At 44.0% G+C, this 16,163-nt stretch overlaps 1 protein-coding gene across 4 annotated transcripts in view; it reads right to left on the bottom strand.

Annotated features, from left to right (window-relative positions):
- Positions 1–16,163, bottom strand: part of FLVCR2 (feline leukemia virus subgroup C cellular receptor family member 2) — a 70,358-nt gene that overhangs the window by 18,149 nt on the left and 36,046 nt on the right. For 3 of the 4 annotated variants that reach the window (XM_010382675.2, XM_030929806.1, XM_030929807.1), the window contains exons 2-3: positions 9,910–10,051; positions 6,118–6,258 (exon numbers count right to left, since the gene is read on the bottom strand). In XM_010382675.2, the coding sequence (XP_010380977.1) occupies positions 6,118–6,258; positions 9,910–10,051 (283 nt within the window). The remainder of the gene's footprint in view (positions 1–6,117; positions 6,259–9,909; positions 10,052–16,163) is intronic. The other variant, XM_010382677.2, reaches the window with a different exon arrangement.

Genomic DNA, 16,163 nt, shown 5'->3' with positions numbered 1-16,163 from the left:
CCTCTTACAGGAGTACAGGTGACTGCATTCTATTCAGGTCTGATCATCCTCAGCAAGGTGAGCCTGCTGGGCCAGGGAAGAGAAAACGTGATCTCCCCTGAAAGGCCTGGTCATTCCTGGAATCAGTCGCCTGGGAGACGTGCCACTTACTGAGAAGGCAGGCTTTAGAGAGGCAGAAAGGACTCTGTCATCATTCTGAGTCTCTTTCTCTCCTTTGTCAAAAACAATTTTTTTCTTTGTAAAAAATTTTTTGGGGTCTATGTTTACCAGGCTGGTCTTGAATTCCTGGCCTCAAACGATCCTCCCACTTTGGACACCCAAAGTGCTGGGATTACAGATGTGAGCCACCAAGCCCAGCCAATAACAGTTTTATTCAAACTGTGTTCCAGTGACTACTGACATTAGAATTCCTTAAAGTTTAAAAATGCAGATTTTGAGGCCCTACCATAGACCTACTGAATCAGAATCTCTTGGAATGGGGCCCAGGAACCTGCATCTTTAGCAACTACAATAAAACCCCAATGCACTTGTTAAAATGTCTGGAATTTGGGAATACATGGCCTTCGAGATGTAAAAGATCGGGGACCAGACCCAGGCTCCCAGGTGGTGGGGTTAACATGGAGGCAGCTGGGATGGGAAGGGGCTTCAAGACCCATCACACAGCTACCTCAGAGGTTCTCAACTCTGCTGCAAGTCAGAATTATCTGGAATGCTGGGAGAAAGCAGATTCCTAGGCCCCAAACCAGACTTTCTGAATTTGAATTTCCGGAAATCTATGTACACATTCAGTCAAGCACTCCAGGGGGTCCTGTCCTCAAGGAAGTCTGGGAAACACTGACCCCAGATCATATCTTTGGGTTTTGGTTATTCTGCATTTCCCTTTAGTTCTTGTTTTAAAGGGCCAGCCTGACCTCGACAAAGCTCCCAGGAATCCAGAGAAGGATTTTATGCCCACTCTTCAGCTAGGATTTTAGAGGGGGCATGAAGCGCCTTCTCTAGGCCCATGTAGGTAGAACAATGATAAAGCACTGAGAGCCCCAAGGGAAGGTGAACCTTGGGATACACAAGTCGAGACTTTGAGTTCAGATGCCAGAGGTGTTGGAAGTTTATTCAGAAGCATGAATAATCTTGCTGGTGGCAAGGCTGGGGCATAACTATGGAAAAAGTATGCCCTTTGAGTATGCCATTTTCTAGAAGAGAAGTCTTTTCAACAATTCTTTTCAACAGGGCAGTTGTTATGCCATTGATCATAAGACATTAGAGGAGGCCATGTGAATGCAAGACTCAGAGACACAAAGAGAAGGTAGCCAGAGGAAGGTTCCCTTCTCCATCCCACCCCACCCCACCCTACTGTGAAACACATCAAAGACACTGTCAGACACGTGGAATTTCTGGTTCCCTGAGTCTTCCCGCATTGCCAGAGTTGAAGGAGAGAGGGAGGGTGTTTTACCGGCAGTTTCTTACTGATGTGATATTTTAGCAACATCAAACCCAAGCTCAACCCCTGCATCTCTTCCCCTCTAAACTGAATTGGCAGATTTCAAAAAAAATAGCAAATAAATACATTTGTAATAAATAATAGTTCTTAGTATAAATATGCCACAAATATTGTGTAAGACATATTTATATTAAAAGTATTTGTTGTTTATCTGAAATTCAAATTAACAGGATGATCTTTATTTTATCTCTCAGCCCTACCTCTAAGAGTGTAGCCAGAAGTCTAGGGAAAAGCCAGCAACACTTGCACCCTCGATTTACTCCAAGGCCTTCAATTATTGCTGCACCTCAGCTCTGGGCAGTTGACTCATCAGTTTGGAGAACCACTTGGAAAGCCACTGCAAATACAATACCACCAGCTGCAGGACAGTTACTCCTCCTCTTAGTGAAATCTGGTTTGGACCAAAGAAACAATGCTGGAAATCAGTAAGTTTACCAATGCAATAGCATTGTAGTCTGGCAATGGCAGACTGGCAGTCTGGAGGCATGTCATGTCTTTATTCTCAACTGCATTAAAAGCTTTCACTTCCATTCAGAACACTCCAATGGGAAGTAAGTGTCATTACTGTTTTCTAGTGGGGGTGGAGAGTATTAAAGAGATGAAGGATGGGCAGCACAGATGGGTGAAGGTAGTACACTCAGTAACTGGCAGAGCTGACACCAAAACTCAGACCTCCCATTTCTTTCGAGCCAGCTCTGAACTTACGAGTCCAGCACTCAAGGCTCTTAACCTAAGACATGTCCACCCATGTCCAATACATGTGCCTGTGAAATGCTGTTGCCTGTTTAATTCCCAGCCACATGCTCTTTAAATGCATATAATTCAGAGCTAAATATGAACACTACATGTACAATGTAAAAAGTATGAACCATTTCATTCTTCAAAGCCCAATATGAAACTGCAAGGGGATTAGGAAGACTGGGGTAATTCTGGAGGATTTCAAAGCATCTAGTTGAATTGACAGAGGGCATTTTAGAAAATTGTTTTTGTTGGGAGGCCAAGGCGGGCAGATCACCTGAGGTCAGGAGTTTGAGACTAGCCTGGCCAACATGGTGAAACCCTGTCTCTACTAAAAACAAAAATTCCCTGGGTATGGTGGCAGGTACCTGTAATCCCAGCTACTCGGGAGGCTGAGTCAGGAGAATTGCTCAAACCTGGAAGGTGGAGGTTGCAGTGAGCCGAGATCATGCCACTACACTCCAGCCTGGGTGACAGAGCAAGATTCTGTTAAAAAAAAAAAATTGTTTTTGTTTTTGTTTAATTCAGAACAAACACAGTAGGAGAAGAAAGCAAAGATTAACAGTTGGAGTAAGTGCCTATAGTTCTTGCCCTATGGGCAAGAAACTAAATCTCTAGAGCCTCAGTTTCCTCATGTCTAAAATGAAACAAAGGGCTTATGTCATGGGTTAGTTTTGAAAATTTAATGAGATAATACATGTAAAGCAATTAACATGATTCTTCAATCAAAATTTTTTTCAAATCTGTGATTAAGTCTAAGAATCATTTTCTTTTTGGCAAAGAGGCCCATATGGACATCACATTTCCAGAGTTTCCTTTCAACATTTTCAGCCAGCCTCTTGTTCACCCCAACTGTTATCCCCACTGCAGGCAGCTACAATGTTAAGCAGTGCCATTGATTGTTTTCAACAAATGCCCTGGCAATAGGGCTTTTCCCATAAGCAAACTCCAAGTTAGGTCAAATAACAACATGTCCAGGGCTTTTCTGGGGACCTGCTAGGTAGGTCAAATAGTACTTCTCAGGGGTGGAGCTCCAAATCGACTTTACTCCCTCCAACAGCTATAAGGCAATTGGTTTGCACAGCTCCATGGCTATGAGGCTGCTGGATGTCAGAGCCCCATGGCTGCAAGGCTGTAGTGGTCAAGGCTACTGCAGAGCCTGGGAGAAGGGGATTGGAATAGGGCAAGTGAAAACACAAGGCCCACTGTTCTTACTGATATTTAGCCATTTCTCTTGAATAAATGCTGCTTCGATTGTTGCACGTCATTTGTTAAAAGTTCTGAAAAAATTCATTTTGACATTTTTGGCCATTGTTCTTGTTTTTATAGAGGAGTGGATTTTCTAAGGTCCTTACTCCACCATTCAAGAGGTGCTTTCCTATTTATTTCCTGGGTTATCATTTTATCAAATAGATAAGGAAAAGTGTCCAGGAGTACAGGATTAAAACTACTCTGTCAGATTAAAGACCATGTGAGCAACCAGCCATTCAAGAGGAAGGAGGAGGAGTAGCTTTGCTCCCCACAGCATGGCCTAGGCTTGAGCCCTTCGAAGACCAGGAGTAACAATGTTCCTGGTACATTTTGTCTGTTTCTTGTTCTCATGAGTCAGTGACCTGGCCCTAACACCAACAACCTCCAGCACTGAGGACCATAGCCTTTGGAATGGGACCACTGCCCAGTTATCACCGCTGTCACCATTTTCAGCCACAGAAAATATTTATGAAGTACTCATCTGCCCTAGAATCCCAGCTGGGCCTCAAATACCCTCTTGTTAGATGCAACAAGGTTTATGGTTGTCAGAGGTCAATGCACTCACAATATCTAACTCTAGCAAAAGTAAAAGCTCTTAGAGTAATGGAATCCTGAGTCTACAAGGGCCCCCAAAGGCCATCTGGTTTCACTATCCATCTTCAGCCTGAGATCCCCTACAACATTCCCACCAAGTGGTTAGTCCCATCTATGCTTGAACACCTCCCAGTGATGGGGAAATCGTAACTTCCTTAGTTGGACGTCTCTAAGCTTTGGAAACTTTGTCTTTGTTTTGCGGATGAATGGGGAGACATACTCAGAGAATTGAGAAACTGGAGGAAATGAGGAATGGAGGATCGAGATCTTGAAGACGAACCTGGTCATCTATGGCTATTCCAGATGAAAGATCACCTAATTTCTATGTATGCCTGAAAAACAGGATTGCCCCTCTACTAGGATGAAGCCACCTCTTATCTAGTGTCTCAGCAAATAAACATTTCAGTTGATATAAAATGTATTGATGAGCCTAAAATGAAACCCTGGAACAATTCTAGGAAGGAACATCAGCACTTACAGAACAGGCATTAAGAATGCAGATTTTGGCTGGGCGCAGTGGCTCACACCTGTAATCCCAGCACTTTTTGAGGCCGAGGTGGGCGGATCACCTGAGGCCAGGAGTTTGAGATCAGCCTGGCCAACATGACAAAACCCCAGCTCTACTAAAAATACAAAAATTAGTCGGGCATGGTGGTGCATGCCTGTAATCCCAGCTACTTGGGAGGCTGAGGCAGAAGAATTGCTTGAGCAGGGGAGGCAGAGGCTGCAGTGAGTCAAGATCGCACCACTGTACTCCAGCGTGGGCAACAAGAGGAAAACTCTGTCTCAAAAAAAAAAAAAAAAAAAAAAGAATGAGGCTTTGGAGTTAGACAAACTTGTATTTGAACTCTGGCCCTGCCACTTGAAAGTTGTGTGACCTTGGGCTAGTTATTTGACTATTTTGAGTTTAGTTTCCTCATCTGTTAAATAGGGATAATTTTAGTACCAACATCACATAGGTGTACTGGAAGTTAAATAAAATCAGATGTGAAAAGCACCTGGCACAGAGTAAGCACTGTTGTTGTTATAAAGCAATAGCTTTTGAGTCTGTAGGCAACATGAAGCCATGGCCAACTGGAGTTTCACTAAGAATAAGTCATGTCAAACCAATTTTATTTCTTTGTTTCATATGGTTACTGTACATGTCACACATTTGCTAACTCTTGGTTTTAATCAAACTTTAACTGGTGGATTAAATGACCAAATGTAGGCTGAATAGCAATAAAGGTGGGTAGATATGTAGCAGCTTGAACTAAGGGTACTAACAGACTGGCATTCATCTGGAGGACACTCTTTAGTGGAATGCCATGAGGCTCTGTCTTTGCCCTTGTTCGATCCAACGATCTTATTACAGGTTTGAAAGAAGATACAGAAAACACCATGCTGGGAAAGAAAGCCAACACATTAGCATTAAGATTCCAATTTCTCTCTCCAAGAGCCAAGCAAATGAAATGAAAGAGGGATGTTGTTGTGCAATCAGATAAAATAGAAGTCAATTACAGGATGAGGGAGGACTGTTGAGGACTGACTCGTGTGGCAAAACACATATATGCATGCATGCATAAATTAATTTACGAATTTAGTAACTACTGGAATAGTCACTCGAGGCCAGTCACTGCTGAAGAACTATAAAGATGAAAAACATAAATCCACAATCTGCGAGAGTTCAGTCTAATGGGGAAATAGACCTGCAAAAAAAATTTTTTTTAATGACAGATGTTAAGATGTACAAGGAATAGCATGGTAAGAGAGGGAAAGTTTTACCTACTACTGCTTTACAAAAGTGATACTGAGATGAGACTTGGAGGACCAACAGGCATTTGTCAGATAACCTGACATAGGAAGAAATTATTTTCTAGGTAGACTTTATAACACATGCAAAGGCCCTTGGGCATAGCTGGGTCCTCTGGATTGACCCTAGACAACAACTTTCCAAGCACATTTGGGCTTTGGAAAGAGTAATATGTGAAGACACATCAGGCCTCTTGTCTACCATTTCCAGTTCTAATGCATTCCTAGACACATTGGCGCCTTACCATAGGTGATGACAAGCAGCACAAAGTTGAGGTTTTTGAAGAGCTGGGCGATGGAACCTAAGTACGAGGCATCAGGAGAGGTCAAGGCATAGCTCAGAGATTGGGCCCTGCTGGGGGGATATTTAGGTTTCTCCTTGAACACTGAAAGGAAAAAAACAGAGATGGCTGCAATTTCCCATGGTCCCACCCCAGCAGAGCTAGTTCCACATGAGTGAAAGCTGCTCCATCATCTGAGAGGAGCTAAGACTCCCAAAGGAAATATTAATTCTTCAATTAAACCCTTAACAGCCCTCTTCTTGAAGCTGCTTCTCATTGTTTGAGGCTGACTGAATGATCCTTTTATACTTTTTTTCCTTTTTCTTTTTCTTTTTTTGAGACGGAGTCTCGCTCGCTCTGTCACCCAGGCTGGAGTGCAGTGGCAGCATCTCGGCTCACTGCAACCTCCACCTCCTGGGCTCAAGCCGTTCTCTCATCTCAGTCCCCTGAGTAGCTGGGACTATAGGCATATGTGCCACCACACCCGGATAATTTTTTGTATTTTTCATAGAGTCAGGGCTTTGCCATGTTGCCCGGGCTGGTCTCAAACTCCTGAGCTCAAGCAATTTGCCTGCCTCAGCCCCCCAAAGTGCTGGGATTACAGGCGTGAGCCACTGCACCCGGCCTGATTACTTTTTCCTTTTCTTTTTTTTTTTTTTTGAGACGAAGTCTCGCTCTGCCACTCAGGCTGGAGTGCAGTGGCATGATCTTCGCTCACTGCAGCCTCCGCCTCCCACGTTCAAGCGATTCTTGTGCCTCAGCCTGCTGAGTAGCTGGGACCACAGGCATACACCACCATGCCTGGCTAATATTTGTATTTTTAGTAGAGACGGGGTTTCGCTATGTTGGCTAGGCTGGTCTTGAACTCCTGACCTCAAGTGATCCGCCCACCTTTGCCTCCCAAAGTGCTGGGATTACAGGAATGAGCCACCACGCCCAGCCCTGATTACTTTTTTTTAGACCTCTGGAAGGCTGAAATTATTGGACCTCTCAGGCAGTGTTCAAAGATCAAGGAAACTCATAATAACCAGCAAATAACATACCACAGAGAACTGAAAAAACACACTAGCAACACAAAGCTAAAGTTTTGGGATTGGTGACCCCAGTTAATGGCTTAGTGCCACAGCTTCTCCCAAGGGGAAAGGAACTATGTTGCCCATGCTTAGCACAGAGCATGGCATGCAGCAGTTGATAAATATTCCCTGAATAAGTGAAAGGGGTCTTTTTCTGCAGAAAAAAAAAAAAAAATCTAGGGTCCATTCCTCATTTCTCAAAGTCTGAATCAGACCTTTGCCTCATGATAGAAACAAGAAGATTAATACATGCTTCTCCATTGACTGTACTGATCGCCAGTCCATTTTCTAGAGGGCAGATCAGTTTAACTAGTTGTTTGGCTAAAGTGGTTCCCCTATTAAATCTAAATACGTGGCCAGGAGTGGTGGCTTACTCCTATAATCCCAGCACTTTGGGAGACCAAGGCAGGTGGATCTCTTGAGGTCGGGAGTTCAAGACTAGCCTGGCCAACATGGTAAAACATTGTGTCTACTAAAAATAGGCATGGTAAAACACTTTGTCTACTAAAAATACAAAAATTAGCCAGGCGTGCTGGCACACACCTGTAGTCCCAGCTACTCGGGAGGCTGAGGCAGGAGAATCACTTGAACCCGGGAGGCGGAGGTTGCAGCGCACCAAGATTGCACCACGTACTCCAGCCTGAGCTACAGAGTGAGACTCTCTATCAAAAGAAAAAGAGAAAAATTTCCAAATAAGCACCTTGTGGCCTCCTCTACACACCAAAAGAATGCTCCTGAAAGGTCAGTAGACTGTCGCCACTTAGAGGAAGCCGTCGAAATGAAATTTACTCTCCTGGCAGATCAAAGGGGCCCTCCACCCAGAAAATGCCCTTGCGCAGACTTCAGAGCCCTGCTTCCTCCTTCCGTAGAAACTGTGCTGGATATTATAGCTGGGAGCCTCTCATCCATTGTCTTGCCCCTTCACCTTCCCTTCAATCAGGGGAAAGAATGCAAGGCAAAAAGTTTGCTTATCTTTACATCAGCAGGTGTTGGCTTAAGGATTTGGCAACCACGAACCAGAATTCAGATAAGATTGTTCAGGTCTTTACTCAATTAGCGACTATCCATCTGTGCTTGATAATAAAATGCCCAAACAGAAATGTCCTACCTCCAGATTTTCAACTGCAAAGGACCAGGCCCTCATCTGCTTGAGAATTTGGAGCTGGACATATAATTTGAAACTCAAAGTCTGGCTAAGAGGCCCATGGCCGTATCATTCTTCCCTGCTCTCATCCACAGCTCCCTTGCTTCTCACCTTACCAGGAACACCAAGGTCTCTGTCTAATACATTCTGCCAGCTTTTAAACCCATTAGACAGCCTTTCTCATCCTGGATTCTTGGCGGGGAATAACGCAATGAGAACGGTTGAATGAGGTACCCAATTATAGAACTGCTTGACTCTGGAGGTGGGGTCAGTAGGCAGGAATGAAACCTTTCACATGTGAGGTGGAACTTCCAGGTATTAGGAAGAAAGCTGGTTAACCTTTAGACGGGTGACTAACTGAAAATAAAAACCTCTGTCTTGCTGGTTCTAAATTTATCATAGCCTATATAATATCACCTAGCTGAGAAAAGGGGATGTAAATTTATCTTACCAAATACCTCAATCATTAAATGCCCATGGATATAAAATATTAACAGTAGTGGCCTGGCGTGGTGGCTCATGCCTGTAATTCCAGCACTTTGGGAGGCCGAGGCGGGCGGATCACTTGAGGTCAGGAGCTCCAGACCAGCCTGGCCAACATGGTGAAACCCCGTCTCTACTAAAAACACAAAAATCAGCTGGGCATGGTGACAGCTGCCTGTAATCTCAGCTACTCGAGAGGCTGAAGCGGAGAATCGCTTGAACCCAGGAGGCAGAGGCTGCAGAGAGCTGAGGTTGCGCCACTGCATTCCAGCCTGGGTGACAGAGCAAGACTCCATCTCCAAAAATAAATAAATAAATAAATAAAACATTAACAGTAGTTATCTGAGGTTCATGGCTGGGATTAACTTGTACAATGACAAGTTAATGGTCATTCCTTTCTCTATACTTTTTTGTATTTTCTAGATTTTTCTATAATAAGCATACATTACTCTTATAATTTTTAAAAAAGCATTAAAGAACTATGATCCTCAAGTATTGTCGGGTTAATCTATGAGATTATTAGTTTTATGGATCAATTTCAGTTTTGTTTTTTCAGAAATTTAGAATAGGGACATAGACAAGCTTAGACTTGAATCCAGTCTCTGCCACTTACTAGCTATCTAATCTCGAATAGTTGATATAACTTCCCTTAAGTCTCATTTTTCTCTTTGTTAAATAGGTACCTCACTGATAGGGTTGTTGAAGACTAAATGAAATCAGCCATGCTCAGTACAGTGCCTGTGATGGCCTAAATGCTCAGTGGGTTTCATCAAGGAGACTAGCAGTCTACCCATTACTTCTGATGAGGTAGGACTGGGAACTGGTTAATGACAATTAAACTTTTCCTTAGCCACTAACAAAGTGGATAGGACCAACTAGCATTGTGTCAGGACAACTGCCCAGGCTAAAACATTTGAAGACCATAAGAAGCTCAGACTCCAGTTTCTGTAAATATCCATGGTATTTCAGGGCATGTTCACACAGGTCCCACCAAGGTCAGCAGAGTCTCCCTGCCCCTTTGCCCCTGCTGCCCCATCTGTCTACTAATGACCTTACCAATGAAGACAAGGATGAGGAGGAGAGTGGCCACACCTCCTATTATATAGAACATGATGCTGATGTGGTAGGCAAGCTTGTCCCGGTCTTCGACGTTGGGTACCAAAACAGGAGGGACCAAGAACCCAATCGCAATTCCAAGCTATAAGACAGAGACAACCAATCACAGTTATCAATGGCTAAGAGGTGACAACACAAATGTAAAGAGATTACTAATAAGAAATCTAATTCCCAACTTCCAATCCTTCCTAACACCCATGCAGGGATTATTTCTCACCTCAAAACACCAGGGAAATCTTTCTTCTGACTGACAATTGGCTTATACATCCTTCTGACCACCCTCACTATCAATGCCTGTTACAAGAATGTGTAATTGATGGTCTCAATACAGGCTGGCTCTTCTCTAGCTGCAAACTGATGAATGATGGTTCCTCTACTCCCATATCTGGAGTAGAGTAAAATAACATTGTTTCTTTGTGCTACTCGAAATTTTAGTTTCACTGAATCTGTTAACCCAGAGCTGAGAGCCCAGCTGGGGAGAAATTCTATACCCTGCAAGCCCAAGAACTTGCATTCAGTAAGAGTTGGAAGCCTGAAGCTGTTGTCACATTTACAAGCATGGAAGCTTCAGTTTATTGTGTGAATAACATAGTAACTTCTAAAGCATCTATAGTGTGAAGTCACACATAACTGCATAAATTTACACACACAGGAGATAGGCACCTAAAAAATGGCTGTAAACACACACAAACCCCCAACAAATTAAACCATTTCTTTTTTTTTTTTTTTAAGACGGAGTCTCGCTGTGTCGCCCAGGCTGGAGTGCAGTGGCGCAATCTCGGCTCACTGCAAGCTCTGCCTCCCGGGTTCATGCCATTCTTCTGCCTCAGCCTCCTGAGGAGCTGGGATTACAGGCGCCCACCACCACGCCCAGCTAATTTTTTGTATTTTTAGTAGAGATGGGGTTTCACCGTGTTAGCCAGGATGGTCTCGATCCCCTAACCTCATGATCCGCCTGCCTTGGCCTCCCAAAGTGCTGGGATTACAGGCGTGGGCCACCGCGCCCGGCCTTTTTTTTTTTTTTTTTTTGAGATGGAGTCTCGCTGTGTCACCCAGCTGGAGTACAGTGGTGCAATCTCGGTTCACTGCCTCCTGGGTTCAAGCAATTCTCCTGCTTCAGCCTCCTGAGTAGCTGGGACTACAGGTGTGCACCACGCCTGGCTAATTTTTGTATTTTTAGTAGAGACGAGTTTCACCATGTTGGCCAGGATGGTCTCGATCTCTCGACCTTGTGATCCACCTGCCTCGGCCTCCCAAAGTGCTAAACCATTTCTTATCTGGGTTGGAGTCCAAACTCCAGTGACCTGACCGATAACATGAGCTGGGTGTTTCTGAGGTCAGAAAGACTTGGCTTCAGTACTGACTGGCTGTGATACAATTCGCAAAAGCCCTTCTGCTGCACGTAATATTGAGGCAGAAATGGGAAAACAGCTTGTGAACTCAGGCAAGCTTCAAATTCCAAGAGTGAAGGAAGATGAGTAATTCCTTTGTCACAAGGTCTCATTTTTCCTTTGTTGTACTTGAAAGAGCTATTGGTAAAGAAACAATTTGCTTTCACTCCTCATTTTCACATCATCCATCAGCTGCCAATCTGCTGACCCCCTTGATTGGTTTTTCAATGTGTCAGTTACAGTCATTCAAGATGTTTACTAGTGGTTCTCAGTTCTGGAATATTCACAAAAGTGATCACTCATAGTTTCTGTGTAGAACTCTTCATACCAATATGTAATCAATTAACCAAATGCATCTTTAAAACATATTCTGCTAGATATTTTAGGAAGTACCAAGAGGGATAAGGCAGGATGCCTGCCTTCAAGGAGCTTAATAATCTATTAGCAGGAAAAATGTTAAAACAAAAATACAACAGATAACACAACTGGCCATATTTGTGGGTTAAAATGATAGAATATTCCAGTTTGAAAGTTCATCTGTAATCCTCTATTATAATTACAAACCCAATAATTACAGGCGAAAACAAAGGCCAGGTGAGGTTAATTGAGCTCTGTGACTTGTTGAGGGTCACCCAGAGTTCTAGCAGAGTGGAGGTGAGAAAGCAGATCTCCTGGCTTCTCTGGCCAGTGCATCCCGGGCTAGGAGCCTTGAGAAAGGCCCAGGCAGGCAGGCTTCTGCAGAAGAGAGGCCTCTTTTGTGTCCTTGGAGCTTTAGCTGATCCTTGGTCATACTGGTTTGTCAGACTCAGGCTTCTCAACTGCTCATCTTCAAGACTTTAATTGAAGGTAAAAACCAGCCACAAGCAGAGGGGCAAATACAACCTTCTTCATAGCTGGGAAGCTGGGCCCACTCCAGCTCATATATGACCTTCTAAGCACTTTGCAGTTGGAGGTCTGGAAGTTAAGTAGAATCTCCCAAGGTCCCATTTGCAAGAGTGAGGAAAGATACAGACACCATCTGAGGTTCTGTGACTCTTTCATTCCAAAGGAAAATCAAAGCTCTGAGGTCCCAACACAGGATACCTTAATTCCCAGTTAATCTGCCCCAGTAAAGAAATCCTCCCAGCCGGTGCTACACTGTATGCCCTACTCCTCCGGGGCAGCTGGACTCTGTTCATTCCATCTGTACACTAAGTTTGAGTGAGCGTTATTCCACCCCAACTCCAGCTTTCAAGCCTTCTCCAGGCAGCAGGGTGGATGGGTGGGCCCTAGTAGTGGCCTACAGTAACCCCAGCTGGGCAGCAACACTGTTCATGGTAACCTTTCTCAAGAAGGAAATTGGCTATGGAGGGATCTTTATGCCCAGTGTGGAAAACCAAAACATAAGGATTAGACTGTAAGCTGCTTCCTCTTTTGTTTTTTCAAGACATATTTTTGTCCTGCTTCTCAAGAGCAGTGTTTAGGGAGAGTCTATTTCTAGTTCCTAGTTTATAAGTTTATAGGTCTGTCCCGTAGTCATGATGGATGGATGGATGGATGGATGGATGGATGGATGGATGGATGAGCAGATGAACACTGGTGGGAAATCCTGTCTACAAAAGCTAGGAATGACACACCTTCCTATTAAGGTCCAGGTTCTTTCTACGTTGTACTCATAGTGGTAAGGAAAAAAAAATGTGTATGGGAAAGTAAGTAGAGGCTAGGATATCCTAGTGTATCTTAAGCATCTACTGTGCACTGAATATGTAATACAATTCATCTTTTAATTTAACCCCAATAACTTTATTTATTTTTCATTAGTTATTATTATTTTTTGAGACAGGGTCTCACTCTGTCACCCAGGCTGGAGTGCAGTGGCACGATCTCAGTTCACTGCAACCTCCGCCGCCTCCCAGGTTCAAGTGATTCTCCTACCTCAGCCTCCCAAGTAGTTGGGATTACAGGCGCCCACCACCATGCCTGGCTAATTTTTGTATTTTTAGTAGAGACAGCGTTTCCCCATGTTGGCCAGGCTGGTCTCAAATTCCTGACCTCAAGTGATCTGCCTGCCTCAGCGTCCCAAAGTGTTGGGATTACAGGCGTGAGCCACTGCACCCAGCCTAACCCCAATAACTTTGTAACAACAAAAAAGATAGAGAGGAAAAAAAAAAAAAACCTTCTGCTCAGCACCCTGTCCAGGGTCACACAGGCAGCTAGCAGAGGAGCTGGGCTCCTAAGCCAGTTCTGTCTATGTTAGAACCCAGGCTCACTTTGCTGCCTTCCATGAAATGTTGGTGTGAGATACTAGTCAACACAGAAGTCTACATTTTCACCCATTTGAGTTGTCATTCATTTGATAGGAAACCTCTGAGGTACAAATCAGAGACCTGGGGCCTGAGTCAGTGAAACATTAATTTAAAATGCGGGAGAACGCTGCACCTGGAGCATTTGGCACCTTTCCTGGAGACCCACCTTGGGAAGGCAGATGAATGAATGTCACTGCTAACTGGTTTTGAGTTGACTTACATCCCTGCACTTGTTCTAGTTTTATCATTCTCAACAAAACACAAAGTCATGGGCAAAATACAAAATGCATGGTCAAACCAAGTTACAGTCTTAGCTCTTCTGGAACTTACTTTTCAAAAATTAGGCTCTCTTCATTTTTACCTATTCTATAGCAGTATTTCCCAACCTTGTCCCATAACAAACGTCACCAGTACCAACCCCATTGTTATCCCTCAGGTCTGAGGTGGGTACTAAGTACCTGTATTTTCATATGCAGGCATCCCCATCATCATCAAGGGAGTTGAGGAAACACTGGCCTCTGGAAAAGTGTGGCTCACGCCTCCTAATAGTTTCCATGCAGCTCTGCTCCTAGCTATTTTCCATGATAGCCAGTCATCTTTGGCAAACGTGATCAGATCATGTACCTCTCCTGCTTAACACCCTGTAGTGACTTCTCCTTGCTTTAAATTAGAGATAAAAATCCGAAGCACAGCCACAAGGTTTTGCACATGGGCTCTGCCTAATGGTCTGACTCTTGTCATCAACTTGTTCCTCAGGACTTTGCTACACTGAGTTCCTTTCTGTCTTTCAAGTGACCACGGGGAGTTTGCACTGGCTCCCCTACCTGGATTAGAATGTCTCCCTGCCGTGTTTCAGCTAGTCAATGCAGATATCCTTCAGGTCTGAATGTAAATCCTGCTTCCTCAGGAAGGTTGCTCTGATCCCTTACATGAGTTTGGGTTCCTGCATAGTAATTTTATATTTGTATGATCATTTAATTAACATCTGTCTTCCCAACCAGATTACAAGCTCCATGACAGCAGGGCTCACACTGATCTCTGGAGCCTGGTACATGATAATACTCATCATAGTAAAACGTACAGAGCTTTACGTGGAGTATCTCAAGCCTCATAACAACCCCAGAAAGAGGGGTCTAACATCATCCCAATTTTACAGATGATGAAGCTGAGATGCAGGAAGGCTGACTGACTTGCTCAAGGTCACACAGCTCTAGGTAGCAAGGCTGGAGTTTTCAACACAGTATTCCAAAGTTAGGTAAGCTTTATAACTATAGTTTACTTCATCCCAATAGAGGGCGTTTAACAAAAAATGTGATGAATGAAGGGATGGAGAGGCAGCCTGGGATATTTAATTTTAATTTTCTATTTTATTTTTGCCCTTTCTGCAAACTCAAAGGTGACCTCTAAATGCTACTGCAATGTCAGTAATCAGGAGCATTTCCAGAGCAAATGTCACAGTTAAAAACATGTCTATGTGGTCTGAGGGCCCTGGGTGACAGGGAGAAGCCATACTTTGAATGATGTGTCACTTGTGATTCTAGCTCTTGCATTTGGCAGAGCAAGAATAAAACCAGAAAATCATCAGGCTGCATCTGGGGTAAGATTTCCATACCCAACCCATTACACAACACAACACGCATGCTATGCCGGCTGTGAGATCCACAGAACCACTGTTTCCTATCCGCTTCGACCATCCACTGTCCCTATTCATCATTCACAAAGCCCTCAGTCACAACTGAATCAGAACCCTAGCACACAGATGCCCTCCTAAATCCTACCTATTCAGGGGGCCAGAATATGGCCAGGCCATTCAGGGAGGATCCCAGAGCTTCCACAAAAGGCAAGGCAAGGCGCTCTGTGTCCACACAGTGGTAAGGGCTTCAGTCCAAATGGAACAGGAAAAGAACCGGCAGTCCCCATCTGAGCCTCTTGCTGGGTCCCAGGCACCTCATCCTCTTGACCCAAGCCACTGGCAAGGTGGATCCTGCTCTTGTTAGGAGACAACCACCTCCATAAACAGGTTCTCGCCTACCGAAACTCATTCCTCTCCCAATGTGCCATGCTATTCAGACAAAGGCAAGCCCACCCTCACCCCTAGGGCTGGGCCCCAATTTGCTCAAGACAACTGGCTCATTTCTCTCCCTTGGGCATAGTCATTGGGTATGGCTGGACATGTTCCCTTAGAATTCAGGTCGCTCAGGAGCTATCTTCCTAGTGCTGAGTCAAAAATGTCCCATACTTCATAAACATGTAAAATGCCATGTATCAAATAATAATAAAAATATACATATATATTATATATACAAAATAAATACATATAAAAAGTATTTTTTTAACATATATATCCCTTTATTGCACCAGCAGCTTTCTTTGCACCAGGGTCCCTGAGGTTGAAGGCTTCCATCAAATTTGGTCTCTTCGTGACCTAATCTGGGGCTTGCCTCATGCCCAGGCTATGTTACTTTTATTTTTTAAATTAAAAACAAGTTTGTTTTGAGATGAAATCTTGCTCTGTCAT

This window comes from Rhinopithecus roxellana, chromosome 5 (genome assembly GCF_007565055.1).
Source record: "Rhinopithecus roxellana isolate Shanxi Qingling chromosome 5, ASM756505v1, whole genome shotgun sequence".
In the NCBI taxonomy this organism is placed as follows: Eukaryota; Metazoa; Chordata; class Mammalia; order Primates; family Cercopithecidae; genus Rhinopithecus; species Rhinopithecus roxellana.
This window is presented reverse-complemented; position numbering and strand designations above follow the sequence as displayed.